Source organism: Urocitellus parryii, chromosome 5 (assembly GCF_045843805.1).
Source record: "Urocitellus parryii isolate mUroPar1 chromosome 5, mUroPar1.hap1, whole genome shotgun sequence".
Classification (NCBI taxonomy): Eukaryota; Metazoa; Chordata; class Mammalia; order Rodentia; family Sciuridae; genus Urocitellus; species Urocitellus parryii.
In genome coordinates this window covers 137,096,073-137,118,542 of record NC_135535.1, presented here as the reverse complement: position 1 = coordinate 137,118,542, position 22,470 = coordinate 137,096,073, and the positions used below count along the sequence as shown (strand labels likewise).

General features: G+C 39.2%; 2 protein-coding genes across 2 annotated transcripts in view; both read left to right on the top strand.

The window, feature by feature from the left end:
* The first annotated feature begins 11,377 nt into the window (after window positions 1–11,377).
* Mldhr (mitochondrial lactate dehydrogenase regulator) lies at window positions 11,378–11,663 on the top strand. Its single transcript, XM_077798278.1, is given in 2 exon segments — window positions 11,378–11,422; window positions 11,424–11,663. Coding segments are annotated over 2 exon segments (96 nt in total). The 3' UTR covers window positions 11,475–11,663.
* The window catches only part of Pten (phosphatase and tensin homolog), an 88,114-nt gene continuing 77,221 nt past the window's right edge, over window positions 11,578–22,470 (top strand). The window contains exon 1 of the mRNA XM_077798277.1: window positions 11,578–12,352. Within this exon, the coding sequence (XP_077654403.1) occupies window positions 12,274–12,352 (79 nt within the window). The 5' untranslated portion in view covers window positions 11,578–12,273. The remainder of the gene's footprint in view (window positions 12,353–22,470) is intronic.

Here is a 22,470-nt window from a genome sequence, read left to right as displayed (position 1 = left end):
ATGTAAGTCAGGTGTCTTTTAACTTTAGAGTTTTTTTTCCCCCCCCTCAAGACAGGGTCTTTGAAGGCTGAGGCAGGAGGGCTGCAAGTTCGAAGCCACTAAATTCAGCAACTTGTGGAGACCCAGTCTCAAAATTAAAAATAAAAAGGGCTGGGATACCCAGGTGCTGTAGAACATGCCTGTAATCCCAGTGGCTGGGGAGGCTGAGGTAGGAAGATGGTGAGTTCAAACCCAGCCTTGGCAAAAGCAAGGTGCTAAGCAACTCAGTGAGACTCTGTCTCTAAATAAAATAAAAAATAGGGCTGGGGATGTGACTCAGAGGTTAAATGCCCTTGGGTTAAAAAAAGAAAAGAAAAAGAAAAAGGAAAGACAGGATCTTGCTAAACTGCCAGACTGGCCTTGAATTTGAGATCCTCCTGCCTCAGCCTCTTGAGTAGCTGGGATTGCAAATGTGCGTTAACTTGACAGAAATCTTATGAAAAATTTATTCAAAGAATTGATTACCAATGAATAGTAACCTATTAGAATTCTGTGAGATTTTATTTCTTTCTATAATTTGTGATGATCTCTGGATGTAATTTTATTCATGAATTCTACATTTCTTTCTTTAAAGGTGTGGTACACATCAACCAAGATGGTACATAGGCATCACTGTAATTCATTACATTTTGTGCCCTGAAGCACAAAAGTTTTCTTTGCCTTCCCTTAATTGTAAAATAAACAGATGTTTAGTGGAGAAGATTTCTGAAATATTCTACGCTGTTTGGGAAAACCAGGGATCAGGGTTGCTTGACTTAGCTTCTGATAACAAACCCAAACTAAGTAAGCTACCAAAAGGACTTACTCTTAGAAAAAACATCTTTTGGTTTGCATATTTCTGAATATAGTTGAAAAGGACGGAGTATTTTTTGAAAATTGCATAATGGCCATTTTAAGGCAAGACAGTTTAATTCTACTTTAAAAACAAAAATTTAATGTGCCAAACTCAAGTAATAAGGAAAAGCAGACCAGTTGATAGGATAAAATATAACAACATTGTAAGATAAACAGGATTTGAGATGTAGACATTAATAGTAAGGCATGTTTTAAATCAAGGCCTTCCTCTTACTTGCTTCAGCAGGTGATATAGGAAGAGTGATCTCAGGAGCTCTAGCAGCCAGTGACCTGGGGCTACATTCTGGGAAATAACCAAGATAAGAGTTTGTGTCCAGAAAAGAAATTTCAGGTAAGACATGGCTCAGAGTCATATAAATGAGGGATTTGTTTTCTTCGAAAATATACTGTTTCCATCCATTAGCTTTCTCCCAGTTCCCTGACTTTATGAAATTTATGTTAAGGAATAATTTTTAAGTACTGTGACCTTTGTTTACACACGTTCTTTTCCTTTAGAGTTTCCTGTAATGTAAAACTGTGCATCTTATAGGAAATGCAGCACATGTAGTAAAATGAAGCCACAGAAGAGTACTATTCTTCTATTGTATTTAGAAAACATAAAATTTTCCTTCTAAGGTAGGTCTGACAGCATTAGGTTTTTCTATAGAATTCTTTCTGAAGTTTCTATAAGACAGACAAACCTAAACCACAATAGGAGTACTTTACCCTATAAACCTATTCTATTAATTCTAAAATATTGTTTTCATAAGATATTTTCATAAGAAGTACTTTATTATTTCATGAAACCATGGAATTGAACAGTGGTCTGTCAAGGTCAGGTTCAAAAAAGTAAATATAGTCAGGTGCAGTGGCCCACATCTGTAATCCCAAAGGCTCAGAAGGCTGAGGCAGAAGGATGGTAAGTTCAAAGCTGGCTTCAGCAATTTAGCAATTTAGGGAGGCCCTAAGCAACTTAGTGAGACCCTGTTTCTAAATAAAATATAAAAAAGGGCTGGAGATATAACTGTGGTTAAGCATCCCTGGTTTCAATCCCTGGTACTATATATATATACATACATCTTTTCTGCATTCATGTGGTTGAAAATCAAAAGGCATAAAAGAGGAGCATCACATATGAATTTGAATTGTGGCCTTGGAGCTGTAAAAGTGGCCAGTTACATGTCACTTTCCCACCAGGCCTCCTACTCATAGGAGACAGGGATGGAGACAAGAGTGAAAAGATGGATGAAAGAGAAAAAAAGGGCTGTATAAAAGCAGTTGTCTCCCAGCCTTCTCTTGCAATGTCCTATGTGTGCATATGAATATTTGTATATGAACAGAAGAGGAAGAATGGTAAAAGTGAAAGTAGGGAAAAGAGATTCATCTGGGGAAGGGAATTTTTAACCAGAGTAGTATTGCTTTCTCTTCTCATATCACTTGTAGCTCCACACAACTAAGTATATTTTGTATTTTGAGATTTAGGTCTTGGGAGAAAATTCAAAGCTCATAGGCATAAATACTGGCAGAAGTAATGCAGGTATTTGCTACCTTATGCCGGAGACAAGATAACCTTTCTCCAACACAAATTGGCCTGATGAAATCCAGAATTAAACTTTTGTACTCAGACTGGCCTCAGACTGACCTTGAATTTGAGATCCTGCTGCCTCCTGAGTTGCTGGGATTACAGGCTTGGGTCACCTCTGGCTCTGTTAACTGATTTTGAACCCTGATAAAGAGGCTTGTCTTATAACTGTGTGGCAGCACTTTCACTGACTCCAACTCTTCAGCAGGTGGCAGCATTCCCCTTGTTCTTGGTGTTTTCGTCTTTGAAAGACGGGGGTCTTTACAGTACTACAGTTCTTTTCTGATTTTCAGTCCCCACACAACACATAACCGCTATCTCCTTTATATCCTTGTTTGGAAGGTACTTTTCCAATGATCTCAACAACTGAGGATGTAGAAGCAAACTTAAAACACAAGACAATTTATGTTTTTGTGTTTTACTTTTTTTCTTTTCTTTTTTTGCAGTACCAGGGATTAAACCCAGGGGTGCTCTACCACTGACCTATACCCTCAGCTTTTTAAATTTTTATTTTGAGACAAAGTCTAAGTTGCACAGCTTGGCTTTGAACTTGCAATCCTTCTGCCTCAGCTTCCTGAGTCACTGAAATTACAGGCGTGTGCCACCAGGCCTGGTGTTGTTTGACTTTTAAGATCCTAATCCTCATGGGCTAATTTTAGGACACTTAAGGACAGAGAGTATCAGTAATGATATTGTTCAGTTATCTCCACCTTTCCCTATTCCAAACCTTATTTATCATCTCTACTTAGACAGATTCCTTGTTTCCTTTGTTCACTCCTGTGCAAGGCTTGAAAATGTCATTAAAAGCCATTGCTAGTCTACTTTCTCTCTAATTAACTTGTTCAGGTTTCTAAAAAAGCTAGGTTTTCTTCCTTCTTTATTCATGAATAGGGTATCAGGAAATTTTCCAGGCTCCAGTCAAGGATCTCTCACTGAGTTTTATGTAATCTAGGCATGTAACCCCTTAGGTCTCAGTATATTCATTTGTAAATTAGGACTGGTAAATTAGGGGGTCTTTGACATTTCTTCTAGCTCTTATAAGAATGGTCTTGGATCATAAGACTACTCAGATGCAGTGGTACACTTCAGTAATCCCAGCAACTCTGGAGATTGAGACAGGAGGATTGCAAACTCAAGGCCAGTCTGGGAAATTGAGCAAGACCTGGCCTCAAGCAGACACAAACAGACCTTTAAACTTAAATGATGGAAAGTCCTTAGTATGCTCACTTATTTAAAAATGGAATTAGGTCTGAGCTTCCTCCCTGATTATTTGATATTCTTTTGATAATAGACACTTATTTTCTGCCTTAATGTGTGTGTGTATGTGAGTGTGTGTGTGTGTGTGTGTGTGTGTGCGCGCGCGCGCGTGCGTGCGCTAAATTCCCCAGGTTGGACTTGAACTTGCAATCCTCCTATCTCAGGCTCCAGAGTTACTGGGATTATAGGAGTGCGCCACTGCCTCCAAAATTGTGAGGATTCCTAAATGATAGGATTGTAGCAGAATTGACCTGAGAGAAGGACTATGAAAAATTGTGTTTCTGGGAGTCATTTATAGGGAGAGGGCTATGAGCATTGTGGTAGATTACCACCAATGTCCATCTCTCCATCCCTTTACATATATATCTCGCTCTCATCAAAAGGTGGCACATGCCTGAAATCCCAGCAGCACAGGAGGCTGAGACAAGAGGATCACTAGTTCAAAGCCAGCCACAGCAAAAATGAGGAGCTAAGCAACTCAGTGAGACTCTATCTCTAAATAAAATATAAAATTGGGCTAGGGATGTGGCTCAGTAGCCCAGTGCACCTGAGTTCAATCCTTAGTACCCCCCCCAAAAAAAAAGGGGAGACTATTTCTCTCCTGCATTGAATTTTTACCCTATTATTGCTTTGGTTAGTAGAATGAAGCAAAACTGATGCTATTAATAGTTCTGGGCTTAGGCCTGCCAATTTTAGTTTTGCTCTCTTGAAAGATAATCATCATGTGAGGAAATCTGACTTCTCTGCTAAAGAGGGGTATACTCCCTGGAGAGAAAGTTACTATGGAGAGAGTGAGAGGTTAAGCTAGCCTCTTGCTATTCCAGCTACTCTAGTGGTATGTAATAGGTATGTAATTGAAGCCATCTTGGATCTTCTAGCCCCAGTGAAGCCAACCCAACCAACACCACATGAAGCAGAGACAAACTGTCAACACTTATTCACAGAATACTGGTATTGCCATTTTATGCAACTGCATTTTGGGGTAGTATGCTATATGCAGTATTGATAACAGAAATTGGTATCTGAAAGTTGGGTTATAATATAATAAAAACTTTAGGGTATGGACTTTGGACTAAGGCATTGGGTGGATATTGGAAAGATGATGAGAAATTCTTTAATAACAAATTAATTAGGTTTTGAAAATTTTTATTTTGAAACAATTTTAGACTTGCAGAAATGTTACAAAAATGGTACGGGTTTATATATACTCTTCATCCAGTATCCCAAATATTAATAACTTATATAACCATAGAAAATATCAGGAAAAAAGAAAGAAAATGGTCGAAACCAGAAAATGAACATAAGGTACAGACCTTAGAAATTCACTAGATTTTCTAGTGATGTCCTTTTTCTGTCCCAGAATTCAATCCAGGATCCTACATCTGCACTTGGTTGATATGTTTCTTTAGTCAGGGGAGGAAAGTCTTTTTCTTTTTGGTACCAGGGATTGAACTCAGGGGTACTTGACCACTGAGCTACAACCCCACCCCTATTTTGTATTTTATTTATGGACTGGGTCTCACTGAGTTGCTTAGCTGGCTTTGAACTAGTGATTCTCCTGTCTCAGCCTCCCCAGCTGCTAGGATTACAGGCATGTGCCCCTGCACCCAGTGGGAGAAGACTCTTAATGGAGGACATAAAAGTAGTGAGGAAATTGCTATTGGAGATTGGAGAAAAGGTGTTATGGATGATAAAATGTTCGGTTGCACTTGTGTGTAGTAAAACACATGATAAAAAATGTACCTAATGAACCTGCAGTTCTGGCAAAGGAGATGTTCAGGCTCACTGTTCAAAATGTCAGTTGGATTGTTTTAGTTATGTGAATGGTGCATGAGCAATGTATAATGGTATCACTAGAGAGAGATGTGTTTAAAAAGGAAATATTCAGTCTTTCAAGTTGGATGTAGATACAAGGCCTAGAAGGCTCTCTTTAGCCAGCAAGAGTCTCAAAGTAGGAAGTGACTTCAGGGGCCACCTATACAAGGTGACCACAAGGTAAAGATCCAGTCAATGCTGTGATAGATACTCCTTTACAGCTAGACAAAAGGGTTTCTAAGAATCTGAAGGACTTGTCTTACAGTAATACCCAAAGTAGAGATGTTTGCTTTTGAAAAAATTATAGATGTTGCTTTCTGGGCAAGGAGGGAACCCCAGTAAGAATAACACAAAACTTACAAAATTTGAAAGAGAATCTATGGATAAAAGTGCTACCAGTGTGGACTAAAGAGACAGTTAAAAGTGAGCAAAGGCTTTTGGTCTCCTACTTTCTATGGGTAGGAAGCAGGAAAGGCAGTTTCTTATAGAAAAAAATAAAATTGACCCAAAGGTCCTAGCCTGAACCCCAGAGAGTGAAGCCAAGAACTAATGAGTAACCACACAAAGAGAAGTTCCAAGCCATTTCAGCTCGTCCCCCTGAGGTGATGGACATGTGGGTAGAGTTTCTTGAAAATTCCAGACTCTGCAAAACTCATAGCTGGTGGACCACATGTCTATCTTTAACTGGTATCACTGGAGAGCTGAAGAACTACTGGATTCTGCCCCCAACCTCGTCCCTATCCCAGTCGTGGTGGTTGTCATTAAGTTTTAAAGTGGTTTATTATGAAGCAATAAATCATTGAAGCAGTTATCAAATATCAGGCTATTCTCTATTGCTTTAACTTCACTCTGTGGGCTATAAAGAGGTTGTAACGGTATCAGCCAAAAAATCAAATTCTCAAGGCAGACTACATTCCAAAAAGGCGGACCCTGTATGCCATAGTCATTGTTCTATTATGTGTGTAGTGTTGACCCATAATATATTCCTGAATATTTGTTGATTTAATCATTAAATAAATGAATTCCTTACCATCAAGAGGACAAAAAAGATACTTTAAACAGATTTTGTATTATGTATTTTCTCTTTCAAAAAAGTAGTCTTTGTTGTCAGAAAAACTGATGCCTCAGAGGACAGTAGGATGTTCTGAAATGAAAGATTAGTAAGAGTGAGACAATAGTCAACTTTAATTCTTTCTATACCTACCTAGTCAAATGTGAACTACTCTATGAAACACCTGGTAGATGTCCCAATATCTACCCATATTGGAATTATCTCTTTCTATTATTGGAAGTACTAAAAGGCAGTATACTTGAACCTTGGAAGAATGAGGCAGTTTAAATTCTAACCAATAGTTATATATTTTTTACTTTTATAGTTCATAGGACTAGAAGTAGGGTTAGTATTAAGACTAAAGTGCAGTACCAATAGTTAGCTTGGAGACTGAAACAAAATTTTGTTTTGTCATGTTAGGTCTTTCCCTAAGAGAAATTGATTCAAAGATCTAATTCCCAGGGACTAATTCCCTGGTTACAGGCATGATTTCTGAATGCCATTTGGACATAGTGAATGGCTACGTGGGTTTCCCGAAGAGCACCAAGGCCAACCCCTATTTCTCTGAGAATGATGATCTCATATAGTGCATCTCCCTGAGGGTGTGAAAGGTGACAGAGTACCATCTGAATGGCTTGATTTAGGACGTGGAAAGCTTATAGACAATAATTGGAAATTTTCTTTTAGAAAATAGTTACTTGTATGACCCATAGCAGTGCTTTCTGGAGAATGTCTTAGGCAAACCATCTTTATTTAAAAGAACAATAAAATTTATTACTAGGATAAATGAAAAAGGAAAAAGCCTTCTGAACCTTGGAAGAATGAGGCAGTTTAAATTCAAACCAATAGTTATATTTTTTTCTATTCTTTTATTTAGAAAATACTGGTTAAACATAAAACATACAGAAGATTGCTTAAACATTAAAGCCATTCATTTAGGTCTCTTCTTGAAAGATCAGTGTGTAGGAGATGAGAGAGATTCTATAGCCACAGAGTTCATATAAAGCATTTTAGCATCAGAACCTCCAAAGAGCACATCAACTATATCACCCCCATCAAGTTCCTGGTCAGTTCACTTATCAGAGAAACTAAGAAAGGAATTTTCTTTGGACAAACTTTGGCTGTAGTAACAATACAATTTTAGAATCAGCTGTTAGAAACCATAATTAAAGCTGGTTTATCATGATCAGTAATTATTCTATGTAGTTAGTCTCCCTGAAGCTTTATATAATTCTCCCTTTGTTACAAGCTTGTTTCTCCCTAGGGCGTTCTGCACACCGACAGGTAAGGAAATGAAGTGCTTGGAAACCAGTGTATTGTAATTTATGTAGAGCTAAGCAGATACATTGATTTGAATTTAAAAAAATATTAAAACAATTTTTTCTGTGCATTAGATGGTGCTAGCCCATTAGAAGTTTCAGCTCTATCACATGGATAAGGACATCCCTGAGTAGAAGGAAAAAGTGAAGAAAAGTAAAAATTGGAAAAAGCTATATCAGTATTTTTTTGAGGAATATAGTTAACACCAGGAAGGGAGAAGGTGGTGTTTTTTTTTTTTTTTTTGGTTGTGTGGGGGTTGGGGATTGAACCCAGGGCCTTGTGCATGCCAGGGAAGCATTCTACCAACTGAACTATCCCTGTTCCTAAGGAGGAGTTTTTAATGCAACAACCCCCAACAACAATCTGATGTTGCTGTCAGCCTGGCTGATTATCTGCCAACATTGGTGATCCTTTCATTCACCACTAGAGAGAAGTAGAGAGACCTGATGTTCAGAGAAGCAGCAAAAGACTCATTTCCCATTTGCTTCTGTCAGATGGAAGTGCTTGTGGGTTGGTCTCATATTCCTGTACTTCAATCCTGGTGATGCACAGAGTAACTGTGCCAAGGAAATCAAAAGGATCCTCTCACTTCAAGCCCAAGACCCAAAAAGGATAGGAATGAACCCTGTTTCATTTTCTTCCAAGGAAGCAGTTCAGAGCTTCTCACATGCTTTGAGACTAATCCTTACACTGTGTAGGCTCGAGGGGAGAGGCAGAGTAGAGCAGTGCTAATAACAGGGACTCTGGGGACAGATCAGAAACCTGAGAAACAAATATGGGACATTTTATCCTCTCCAGTCTACTTCCCTTGATCTAAATTCATTTCCAGTTTCCCCACCAACCAGTAGTAAACACTAAATTGAGCACAGCTCAGGTTTTTACCATGCAATCTAGTAGAACACCTAGACATTGGGGACATCTTACCCTTGTATATTTGTAAAATAAAGAAATCTCTCTCACTTGAGGCTGTGTGGGCAGGATTTTCATCCTTGGAAACCAAAGAGAGGACACTTTCCTGCTGTTTCCAGATTGTTCTCTTATTTCCTTTCCCACTTATGGTCCCTGCTTCTTGCAAGGGACCAGGACCATGCAGAAAATCAGCCTCCAATAAGTTTCAACACTGAAGCTTCAGAAGATTGGTAATTCCTGCAGAGCCTTCTTAAAAGAATGTCATACATAAATGCAAGGTTTAAGTAGCCTCACAGATCTTTAAGAACACTGTAAACATCCCTGGCTTAATTAGTAGTCACAGAGTTAGGTAATGGCCTGTGGCTTTCTGAGCGAGGCCTCTTGAGGTTTCCAGTCTTCAGGGGCTGCTTCAACTGTGATGTACACATATACAGTCGTTTTCTTATACATTTCATAAATCCTTGAGACCTTTCCAGGCATCTACTCATAGTTATTGCAATACATTTTTAATTGATTCCTGTTTTCCCGGTTTTCTAAAATGACCCAGTGCCTCAACCTAGGTCTCAAGTCAGATACTTTTGGACTCCAATTGTTACCTCAAATTGTACTTTCCTAGGGAAAGAAAAAAAAAAAAAAGAAAAAGAAATTCTTAGGTTGGTGTTGATGCCCATTCTCTCCAGGCAGAAGGTGGACTACTTGCTTTGTAGCTGGTTATTGGAGGTATAGGCTCCAGTTCTCATTATTTCTGATTAGCTTTCTCAAGAGGATAGGGCAACCAATCCCGGCTGTAAGCAAATTTAACAGGTTTGTTCTGGGCTGACGACCATTGCCTAGGGTCTGCAACCTGGTAAGTCATTATGGCTGAGACTACAGTAGGCGAAGCGCATTCACCAGCTCAGAGGTAGTGACTGGAAGTTGTAGCATCGGCAAATCCAACCAGAGGGCTGCAGTAAAAGATACCCTTTTACTTCACGAACTCAGAAATCCGAGGGTTCACCCTAATTAATAAGAGATGCGTCAGACCTTTGGGGCCCAGCACTTCTCCCCTGGTTGGGATCGTGCAGGCGATAGAGGGTAAGGAGTCTCAGGTTTCAGCCTCTGGGCTTGTTCTGTGGGCAGCAGGTGAGGAGTAGGAATGGGAACTCTCCCCAGTGGTGTTTGGACGAGAGTGCTTGTGTAACCGGCTCTTCAGACGCTTCTGCGGGAAGCTGGTCTGTGCCCCCTTTTCCGGTACAACCCTGGGGGAATTCGCGGTTTGATGCTCATGCGGGGCGGAAGCACCTAAAGCAAAGGAAGCATAGCACTTGCCTCTGGAGCTACTAGAGGGGAGTGGGAATTTGGAAAGTTCCCCAACTAGGAACACACGTGATCCCCTCCTGAAAGTAGTTCCGACTGTCGCTCTTGTATCCTTCCACTCCCTTTTGAACCCTCCTAGGCCTTCTCGCTCCGCCTACTCGCAGGGCTGTAGCTTCCTACCGTTCTGTACTTTACACTTGGACCCCGTAACCCGGTCCTTGAGCGTGCACGGTCCGGCTGCGGGAGCCCCGAACCTAGCCCCGAGCGATCCGGCTTACCAGATTTTCTCGGCGGCCGAAAAGGGGCGGGGCGAGGTGGCCTGTGAGGACTGAGCTTGAGTTCAATGCGGTGACCTGACCTGGAGGGGAGAGATGCTTGTCTCCGGGAGGCGATGGAGGGGAGTGGGGTGCATCCCACTCACCGAGATTCTTCAGTTCACTTAGACAGCTGTCTTTTGGATTCTGGAAATTTTGGGGAGATGTGTTTGTGTCCATATTAGCGCGCACAATGAGCGCGTTCGGTTGGTAGCTTTCGTTTTAGGGCTAATGAATCGAGTTGCCTGGGAAGAGAAAGGTGGGGCAATGAATGGGAGCCGGATGAGGTGATACACGGCTGGAGACACAATAGGGGGTTGTTCTTTGTGCTAAGACTGACACCTTGAGGACACGGAGCGGGGAGTGAAGGGATATAAAGGCTGATACGGTTAAATTACTGCCAATGACTGATCAGACTATAGTGCAAACCGAGTGAGAATCCAGGCCTTGTCAGAGAAACGTAGGGGACGGGTGTCCTTGCTGCATTTTCTTATACACTGACCAGAGCGGTCACCTGGTCATTGTCACCTGTGAGTACAGGTAACCTCAACCCGAGAGTCGGTGACACTTCTCAAAGAAATTAGCTCGTCCTTCACCATCTCTCCCCCGCGGCTACCCTCACTCCGCCACAGCCTACCCTGCCTGGGCTAGGTTTCTGGGCAGAGGTGGAGGTTCAGCTCGTTCCCACCTTCCCGCCGCGCTGCTGCAGAGACGGCCGTGGCAAGTGCAGTTCTTAGCGGGCGTCTCGGAACAAGCCCGAGCGAGCCCCCGGCAGTCACACTGGGCATGCTCAGTAGCGCCTGCAGGTTGGGGGCTCCGCGCTCGCCCGGGGAGCTGCTCCCTCCTCCAGCCCCTGCGCCGCCTCGGCTTCCCCACGTTCGCCTCCCCCTCCCCTCGGGTTCCCGAGGCGCACCGGCTCCCGGCGGGCGGCGGAGGGGGCGGGCAGGCCGGCGGACGGTGATGTGGCGGGACTCTTTGTGCACTGCGGCAGGATACGCGTTCGGACGCTGGGACGCGGCTGCGCTCAGTTCTCTCCTCTCGGAAGCTGCAGCCATGATGGAAGTTTGAGAGTTGAGCCGCTGTGAGGCTAGGCCCGGCTCAGGCGAGGGAGATGAGAGACGGCGGCGGCCGCGGCTCAGAGCCCCTCTCAGCGCCTGTGAGCAGCCGCGGGGGCAGTGCCCTCCGGGAGCCGGCCGGCCTGCGGCGGCGGCAGCGGCGGCGTTCCTCGCCTCCTCTTGGTCTTTTCTAACCGTGCAGCCTCTTCCTCGGCTTCTCCTGAAAGGGAAGGTGGAAGCCGTGGGCTCGGGCGGGAGCCGGCTGAGGCTCGGCGGCGGCACCTCCCGCTCCTGGAGCGGGGGGGAGAAGCGGCAGCGGCTGCGGCCGCAGCTCCGGGGAGGGGGTCGGAGTCGCCTGTCACCATTTCCAGGGCTGGGAACGCCGGAGAGTTGGTCTCTCCCCTTCTACTGCCTCCAACACGGCGGCGGCGGCGGCGGCACATCCAGGGACCCGGGCCGGTTTTAAACCTTCCCTCCGCCGCCGCCGCACCCCCCCTGGCCCGGGCTCCGGAGGCCGCTGGAGGAGGCAGCCGTTCCGAGGATTATTCGTCTTCTCCTCATTCCGCTGCCGCCGCTGCCAGGCCCCTGGCTGCTGAGGAGAGGCAGGCCCAGTCTCTGCAACCATCCAGCAGCCGCCGCAGCAGCCATTACCCGGCTGCGGTCCAGAGCCAAGCGGCAGCAGAGCGAGGGGCATCAGCGACCGCCAAGTCCAGAGCCATTTCCATCCTGCAGAAGAAGCCCCGCCACCAGCAGCTTCTGCCATCTCTCTCCTCCTTTTTCTTCAGCCACAGGCTCCCAGACATGACAGCCATCATCAAAGAGATCGTTAGCAGAAACAAAAGGAGATATCAAGAGGATGGGTTCGACTTAGACTTGACCTGTATCCATTTCTGAGGCTGCTACTCGTTGCTTTTCTGTCACTGTTTTATAACGTGGGAGTAGACGGATGCGAAAAATTTCCGTAGTTTGGGTGACTGTAACGTTTACCATGATCATATTTCTGTATCATATATTTTGTGTGAATGCATTCAACCTAGGGTGTGTTCGGCTAGATGGAACTCTTGCCTGGTTGCAAGTGTCAAGGCAAATTGGTTTCTCAGTCTATGTGGTCTTTCGAAGGGCTATTGTCCGTTAATACAGAATACTGTACGCTGTTAGTGGATTAGTGAGCTCGGTAATCCGGTCTCCTAAATGAAAAAAAAAAGTACACGCTTTGAGGTTGAGCATATTTCGATTAAATCTTGGCTTAGGCCCTAGATCAAGGGTATAGATTAGATTAAAATGAAAATTAGTGTTGCACGTACGCATATTGCATCAGAATCTTGCAGTGATTGTTTTTAGTTTCCTGGGTTGCATTGATAGATTCTTTTAAAATGTGAAGTGTGGACTGATTTGCATAACTTTAGAAGCAGAATCATTTTCCACATATATGGTGCGCATCTGAGGACAAAGTAGGTTTGTGTGTTTTAACTAAGTTAACAACAACTTTGAACTGTATTTAGAAGTTTTGTAGTTTGAAATCAATAGAGCCATAATATGATTTATAAGGAACTCTTATTAGACCTTTGTTAAATTGGACTTTTTCTTTTCTAATGAGGTGATGATGGGATGATGTAGGCTGGGCCATGAAATGTACATTTCTGTAGCATTTTATGTTCAGTGGTCTTGGCATACCTAATAGAATGGAGATTGAGCAGTTTTTGATCCCGGATGATAATGTATATGTTCAAGGGTATTGAATGTTGCAAATGGTGATTGTAGAGGTTAAACTTCAGCTCCTACTTGAAGTATTGTAAACTGAAATTGCTACTTTTTTGGGGGGTGCTTTTTAGATTTCAGGTGCTCTGACACCTTTTGGGTATATCTTAGTTTTATTCGGATTTGATCTAATGTCCTGTATAAATTACCAGCTTATATCCAGAAAAGCTGGCAAGAGTCTTACTCCAGCTTCAGGTTGTAGGTTTGTTAGTTTTTTTGCATGCAGTGGATTAAATTTACTGAGTCAGCTTGTTGAATAAGACACAAACCCAATAATTTAAAGGTGTCTAGTTTTGTCTAAAAGTTAAGCCTTTGTACTTCAAAAGTTAGTGGTCATGGAAAAGCATTAATCTTTGCAGTTTCAGGTATATCTAATTGGTTTTGATTAGGAATGGGGATAGAGCCCTCCTTTTTGCAGAACGGAATTGAGGGCTTTTGGTAGGGCAGTATATAAGATGTGTGAAAACAGAATTGTTATTGGTCCAAAGTGACTGAATCTAAGATTTCTCAAGTCCTCTGTTAAGATCTAAAATTTAGTGCTGTAAATTGCAGCAGTGGACAATATTTAGTTAAAATTATGTAATTGCATAAGGACATATATATTTTTTAATTGCTGGGAATAGAACCTGGGGCAAATACTCAACCACTAAGCTATGTATGCACATTAAAAAGCATGACTTTTATTCAGAATAAAAATTATTTCTTAGCAGATATTAGTAAACATTTTGTTCAAAAGTAGAATGGCACAAAGGTGTTTATATGTCCTGCTAATAATTGAGGGGAATATTATTTTTTAAAAAAATGTTTTATTTTGGAAGTGGTTTTATTCTTTTGGATTATAATAGCTGCATATAAGGGTGCACAGATAATTTTGCCCAAGTTTTTGTTTTGAAATGAAGTGTACTGAACAAAATTTAAGTTTAAGAGAGTATTTGGAAAATTTGGAGTCTGCATTAATTGAAAAACTGCTAAGGCTGAACTTGACCACCTTGCCCAAAAGATTATTGGGGAAAAATTCTGATTTGTGACTTACTTCAAAAGCAGTTTATTACTGGTTTGAATTAACAGTCATCTAGATATATAAGATCAAATTAAATTTCTATTTAACTTTTAAAAACTCTCATGCAGAGAAATTATTAAAATGCTGTCTGGTAGACAGATTTAGCTTTCACAGTATAATTATGCTGTTTTTGCTTTTTCCACTTGATTTAAAATTGTCAGGGTTATAAGATCTTAAAATTTTGCCAATTTCTTATGTGAGTAGTGAGGTGATGGGCAATTTCTCCTTGATTTCACAGTTCGTGGGCCTCTGCACATGAAAATTTATGTGAATTAAAGAACTCTCTCTAAAACTACTTTTGGTTATGGTATGTGTACAAAGCAATATCAAATATTGCTTCAAATGAATAATAACTCTTAATTTCTATAATTGTGGTTTTATTGAGCCAATGTTGATATGAGAAAAAGCCAGAAAAGAAATGTTAATGAAGTTCTTGCTCTTTTGTTAGTTGCACTCCCAATAATTTTGATATACCAAAGCAATTTGATTTCCTTGGTTTCACTTTTAATGTTTTGTGCTGGGAACTGGAATTAAAATGGTCATTGAAGACTGGCAGGTTGTAGTGTCTATTTCAGCAGTTAGCCTGGTAAAAGTTAAATTCCTTTATAAAAGTAATGAATGGAGTAATTGTATTTGCTAAAGAAAGGTTAATAATTGATTTCTCAGAGGAAAGTTTAAAATGGTAATTCAGTTTTAAGATATTTTTTCAAATTATTCTTACTAAGAATTTTTTAGTAGGGTTTTATTCTTAACGTTAGTCTGGAAAGTAGTGACCAATGGGAGACTAAAAAATTTAGTGTCTTTAGAATTTAGAATGCATGGAAACTTTAGGTGTCTCTTGGATTTTTGTCCTTTGATAGATTTGCATATTTTCAAATGCTCATGTTCATGGGAAGTATTTTTAAATTAAAGGGAGTATAGTAATTATTAAAGTTAGCTATTTTTTTTTAAGGTAAGTCATTATTGAAATTTAAAAAAAAATATCTTTTTCACTATCTTTATGTAGCTACCAAACTGTATTTCCTGAAAAACACAACTGGATGACCTAATTGCTATATAATTTACAAGCTTCATTTTGTAAAGCTTATTCAAGAAGGAAGTGCATCTGAAAGGAGTAATTTACAACTTAAATAACTCGATATAAGGAAAAAGGAATTTTATTATTGTCAGTTGCACAAGAATATAGTCATCTATGTAGATTTATGTTACTTATATTACTTACTAAATGATTAAAGATAAATATGTTGAGATATAGCCACTTATTTGTAGACTTTTTTTAGAAAAAGGAGAAAGATGCATAGTATTATCTTAAAATTTTAATAAATGAGAAAGGCAGCTAGTATTACTTTTGTGCAGAATAGTTTATCTGCTTTCTCAACTATATAAAATGTATAAACTTCTTACTGTTATGAAGTGGCTTACTTTTTGGAAGTGAAGTCTTTAATTCTTATTTTCAAATGTTTCATTTTGGAATTTGCCCCCTCTTGCTATTTTTTCTTTTGGTAATAGCTTAATACCTTTAAAGAATTTTAAAGCTACTTCTAAAGTAATCACTGCAGTGATTTTTAATTGAAGAATTATTTATTATAGGAAATCAATTCACAAAGTTTCAACATTAATTCAGTTTTGAGTAAACATTTAGTTTTTAAATTTTTATCTCAGTATCCAAGGCAAAAGTGTAGGATATGTTTTTATATTGATAATGTGTGTGAATTCAGTTTGTAAAGAGAAATTTAGAAGTGTGTGTATGCATATGACAGTTTTTTATATGCTTGAAATGTTAGGCTGCTGCCATACTATAAGGATTTAGCTTTCAGAAGGTACGTTATTAATGTTGTTTAAGAAATGTATTTGTTACTGCTTCCTTTTCTATAGAAATCATTGGCTTCAAAACACAGTTTGAACTTATATGTGTAGAACTCATTACTCTTCACCTTTGTTTCCTTTTTTTCCTCCTTAGACAAACTGGATTTTCAGAGTCAGCATTGCAGAGTTCATTTGTGGCCTGAATTCATTAAGAAAAGGTTTTAGGGTTGGTTCTAAAGACAGTGAATTAGGATAAGTTTATCAGTTTTTGAGATTATGATCAGAAATGATTTTCATACTCACTGCCGTATGTCTGTAATTCCAGAGACTCAGGAGGCAGAGGCAGGAGGATCAAAAGTTCACAGCCAGCCTCAGCAATTTAGTGAGGCCCTAAGCAACTCAGTGAGACCTTGTCTCAAAATAAAAAGGGCGGGGGATGTGGCTCAGTTGTTAAGCGCCCCTGGCTTCACTTCCTGGAACTCCCCCCCCCCCCCAAAAAAAAAAAAGATTTTGCAAATATTTAGTTCTGTTTTACAGTTGCTTTCTGTCTGACAGCTTTGAAATTACCTGATAGCTTCTTAAATTTCTAAGGATTTGTGGAGCAAACTTTTACCCTTAATTCTTTTTCATAGGCCATATTACTTCCACATATATTTCTTGCTAGGTGTGGTTGGAAGTGTTTTGGTCGGTGAATAATGGTTGTCTTTTTAAGGATTGAGGATATATGCATTCATTACTGCAAATATATTTGTCATGAAAGGTGAAATTAGTATATTGGATTTGACTCTTCACCTTGCCTTTAATTTCAGATATTTTTTATTAGTTGAAGAAGAGGTATTAGTAATTTCATTCTTTTAAAGTAATTTGCAGTGGAATAATCTTGAGTGGAGGTAATTGAAGGATGAATTTATTTTGGCTGGAGTGTCTTAATGTAGTTCAGAATAATTAAGGCAGACTCTGTATTTGCCAGGGTTGACATTAGGGCATGGATGGAGTTATCAAGATATTAGGTATACACCTGTTGATAGTGGTTAAACTATGGAGAGATGGCATTGTGGCTAACCTGCTAGCAAAAGAATGTTCTTGTAGGGCTGGGGATGTGGCTCAAGCGGTAGCTCGCTCGCCTGGCATGCATGCGGTCCGGGTTCGATCCTCAGCACCACATACAAACAAAGATGTTGTGTCTGCCGAGAACTAAAAAATAAATATTAAAAAATTCTCTCTCTCTCTTTCTCTCTCTTAAAAAAAAAAACAATGTTCTTGTATATAGCATAGAAAAGAAGACTGTGAATTATTTTTTAAACAATTATGCATATGGTTATCATCAGTAGTCATCACTTCAAATATGAACAGTGAATCAAATGTATTGATGTTTGAATTCTTTGAAAAAATATATATAAAGTTAGGAAACTCTGTTCTTAATATTTCTAAAAAATGAGTTTTCTTTAAAGAAGAAATTACCTTGGAGAATATTATTTTTATAATTTTCAAACAAGTCAAGTCTGTTCAAATTACATTAAAATTGTGACCATTTTATCTACTCTTTAAGTGTTTATATTGCTTCATTTTAGATTTTAGGCTGGTGTGGACTCTGGAGCTAGACTGCCTATGTTGTAATTCTGGCTCATTATTTAGTAGCTGGATAACTTTGAGTAAGTTATTTAACTTATTTCAGTCTATTTTATCTGTAAAATGGTGATGGTACCAACCATATAAAGTATATCTTGAGTAAATGAGGTAATGTAAGTAATTCATTGAACATATATTATACCTGCCCTGCCTCATAGTAAATACTTAAATAGTAGCTGATAGATATTTATATTTCAGTACTTGGGAGGTTGAGGCAGGAGGATTACAAGTTCTAGGTTAGCCTGGGTAAAAAATAAAAGGAGGGCTGGGGATGTAGCTTTGTGGTAAAGCTCTAGTCTGTCATGTGCAAGGCCCTGGGTTCTAACCCCAGCACCATAAAAACAGAACAACAAAATAGGTAAATTCCTGGGCTGGGGTTGTAGCTCAGTGGCGGAGTTCTTGCCTTATAAGTATGAGGCACTGGGTTTGATCCTCAGTACCACATAATTAATAAAGAAAGAAAGAAAGAAAGAAAAAGATATTGTGTCCATCTATAACAATTAAAAAAAATAAGTAAATTCTTTTAGGAGCTGACAGTGTAGTTTATCTGTGATTTTGCTCTTTACCACAGGGTAAAACTCTGCTCACTCATGCTGTTGACTAAAGAAAAATTAGACATGCTAATCAAAAAGCATTTGTTTTAAAATACTAAGTTAAGATGAAAACTGGGCTGGGGTTGTGGCTCAGTGGCAGAGCGCTTGCCTGGTACATGTGAGGCACGGGGTTTAAGCCTCAGCACTACATAAAAATAAATAAATAAATAAAATAAAGATATTGTGTCCATGTACAACTAAAAAAATATTTAAAGAACCATGAAAACTTACTTTATAGCATAATGAAGTAGAATTTTAAAAATAATTAGTTACAAAGTTAAATTTTTAGTGTTAAAGACACATTGGCTTTATTCATGTCTTTACTCACAAAAAGTAATCTCATGCCTCAAATGAAATAAAACTTTGAATGTATAATACAAGAGATAGTAAACTGTTTGTCAGTAAATATATATTTCTTAGATTTCCATTTATCTATCTATCTATATTTCTGGGAATTGAACCCAGGGGTGCTTAACCACTGAGTCACATCCCCAGCCCTTTGTATTTTTTATTTGAGACAGGGTCTCACTAAGTTGTTTAGGACCTTGCTAAATTGTCGAGGCTGGTTTTGCACTGGTGATCCTCCTGCCCTAGCTTTCTTAGCTGCTGGAATTAAAGATGTGTGCCACCGTGCTTGGCTTTACATTTCCTTTTAAATTCAGCCTTGTAAGGGAATCATGCATCTCTGAATGGCAAGTTATATATATTACAATAAAATTTACACAATAAATCTTCAATGTATTAAGATAATATAGGAATTTTAATTTAGTGTTGAGCCTCTGTATTATTGTGTCCTATTTTTACTTTTGGCCCAAATTTTCAGTATACTTTAGGCCTTAGAAATGGGAAGAAAGAGCCAAAAGTTTTTTTCATTTGTTTACTCTTTTTATCAAGTATAAGGATGAATGGAATAAGTTTCAGATCTTCCCAGTAAAGCCATTACATGTGCATAGGGATAAGTAGTTTTTTCCGTTGCCTATACTGATTCCATCTCTCTCATAGCATTCTCAGTTGTGAAGCACTTCACAGCCAGGCATGGGGGTGCACACCTGTAATCACAGCAATTTGGGAGGCTGAGGCAGGAGGAACCCAAGTTGGAGGCCAGCCTTAGCAACTTAGTGAGACCATATCTCAAAATAAAGAATACAAAAAGGACTGGGGATAAAGCTCAGTGCTAAAGCACCCCCAGGTTCAGTCCCGAGAACGAAAAAAAAAAAAAAAAGTACTTCGATTCCAGTGAGTTTTTTGCTTGTTAATTTTGTATTGCAGAATGAATGACACTAATTATTCACTATCTGACTCTGATTTTTTAAAAACATATTTTGTTAACAGTTTCGTAATACAGCTGTATTTTTGGTATAAGTCTAGATTGTAGAATTGAATTGTGCATTCTGACATTTGAGCAAAGCTGAGTTGTGTAAATGAATGTCTTTTCTCGAGTATACCTATTTTTTGCATTATATAACTTCCTAGAACTTACTGTTTAGCATCATAAAAGCTATTCAGAATAATTTTGACTTTTATTTCTTTTGATTTTTATAGGTTTTTCAAGCTGAAGTGATTTATTAGTGATTGCAGAGATTACATTCTGCTAATTTTATGGTTAATATTTTTCAATCTTTTGAAGAGCATGTAATTATTTAAGGTATTAGGAAATGCCCTGTGGTTTGAGTTTGGTATCTTTAAATGAAATGTAGTCTTGAAATTATTCATAAATATAGTATACTCTTATAAAGTAAGGAACAATTTTTGCTTTTATTAAATGCAGTATTTTCCCCTCATTTAAAGTTCTCACTATCATGAACTAGTGAGACTTTCTACCGCTGCTATATCCCCAGTCTTTTTATTTTGAGACAGGGTTTTGCTAGGTTGCCAAGATGACCTTGATTTTGTGATTTTTCCTGCCTCAGCCTCCCTGCAACTGGGATTATAGGCCTGCACCACCTCACACAGGAGATAATTCTTTTTAAGGGTTTTGGTTGTTTCTGTTTTTAGACCAACATTTGGGGATGTTATCATTTGTTTTTACAGTGCTGGGGATTGAACCCAGGGCCTTATACATGATAGGCATTCCCATCCCTTGGGGATGTTTTTCAGCATGATTTTGAGTTGTTTCATTTTTTTAATGTGTAATTATGAATTTAGTCTTAGTCTGTCAGATAAAGTGGAATCTGAGCTTCTCTCCTCCCCCAACAATGTGAAAACTGTTTTAGTAGATTTAATTTGGCCATATTATACATTTTTTTTCGACATTTTGATCAAATCAATTATGAAAGATTGTGGACTTGAGTTAAAAGATTTTTCTTCTCATTAATGTCATAGAATTAGCTAGCATATACTGTTACAGTGTCTTATTTAATACTTTTTAATTAGCAAAGCCCTTTCTTTTTAATTTTTTTTGCCCCTGGTACTGGGGGTTGGACTCAGGGACACTGGACGACTGAGCCACATCCCCAGCCTGATTTTGTATTTTATTTAGAGACAGGGTCTCACTGAGGTGCTTAGCCCCTTAGCGTTGCTGAGGCTGCTGGCTTTACACTTGAAATCCTCCTGTCTCAGCCTCCTGGGCTGCTGGGATTACAGGCAAATGCCACCCTCCCTGGCTCAAAGCCCTTTTTAAATCATTAGCTCATTTGAGTTTGTGAAGAAAAACAGATGCAACCTAAGAGACAGACAAAAGTCGGCATTATTTTACTCATTTACATTTAAGAATTATAGCTTCAATGGAATCAGTAACTTGTTAAGGGATAGTGGAATATTGAGTCCAGAGAAGGATGCAGGGTGTTTTGGGCATCTGTTATAGTATATTTACCATTATATCAGTGTTTTTCAAACTTTAGTGTCTGTCAGAATTACCTAGATGGTGTGCCAAACCACAGGTTTCTTGCTTCAACCCTAGATGTTCTGATTCAGTAGGTTTTGATTGAGTTCTGAAAATTTCTAAGTTCCCAAGTAATACTGGGTCTGGGTTGATGGTCTGGGAATCACACTTGTGAGAATGTTATGTTACATTATCTTCCACCAAGCAGACCCTTAATATGTTAACCCTTAATCTCTTCAATAAGATTTACACATGCATCATCTCATTTGATCTGTGAACCCTAAATAGCTTAGACCCAAATTCTACCTTAAATTTCTGTTTAGCCACTTTCAGTTGTGTATTAAAAGACAGGCTACTTAACCTTAGTGAACCCAATTTCCACAGTTTTTTTTTTTTTTTCATTTTTAGGTATGTTAGAAATATAAGGTATTTTCAGAGTATTGGTGTTAACTAAGGATGATCCCTTCCTACCTCATCTGGGAGTTTTGGCAGTCACAGACATTTAGGTGGTCACAATTAGGGTGAGAGGTTGTTAATTAGTGGCTGCTAGTGGTTTGAGGCCTAGAATTCATAGGACCCCTCCTTTCATCTCCAGCACAGAATTATCTACACCCAAATGTGGTATAAAGTGTCTGGAATATAGTAAATATGGCATTTTATTAAAGTACCTTTGCCTTTAAGTTGTATTTAAGAAGGTCAAGTTGCTAATAAATGATGGAGCAAGGCCTGACATCTCGATTTTCTGATTGCTGATAAGCCTGTATATACTTTTTTTTTTTTTGGTATCAGGGATTGAACTCAAGGATGGTTAACTACTGAGCTACATCCCTAGTCCTTTTTATTTTTTATTTCAAGACAGAAATAAAAAACTCGATGAGTTGCTGAAGGCCTCACTAAGTTGGTGAAGCTGGCTTTCAATTTGTAATCCTCTTGCCTTAGCTTTCTCAAGCCTCTGGGATTACAGGTGTGTGCCGCTGCCCCTGGCTAGGCCCATATTCTTTATAACTACTTTGTCCACAAAAGGCATCCCTAAGTAACCAAAAAAGATTTATTTGAAGAGGGCTTATATTTTCTTTGGCTGATGTGAAAGTTTTGAACCTCTGCTAGAAAAGGTTGGAGTTGTTTTTAGTTAACATTTGTAAGTGTGATGCACTGTATGTAGTATTCAGAAGATTGTTAATAGAACTGCAACAGGGTGGATATACTTATCAGAAGAAAGTAAGTAAAAATTCTAAAAAATATCCCAGTAGTTTTTAAGTAAACTTTCTTTTAGTTTTATACTTTTTTATTCTAGAGCTACTTTTGTTATATTCAGATGTAAAATAACGTTA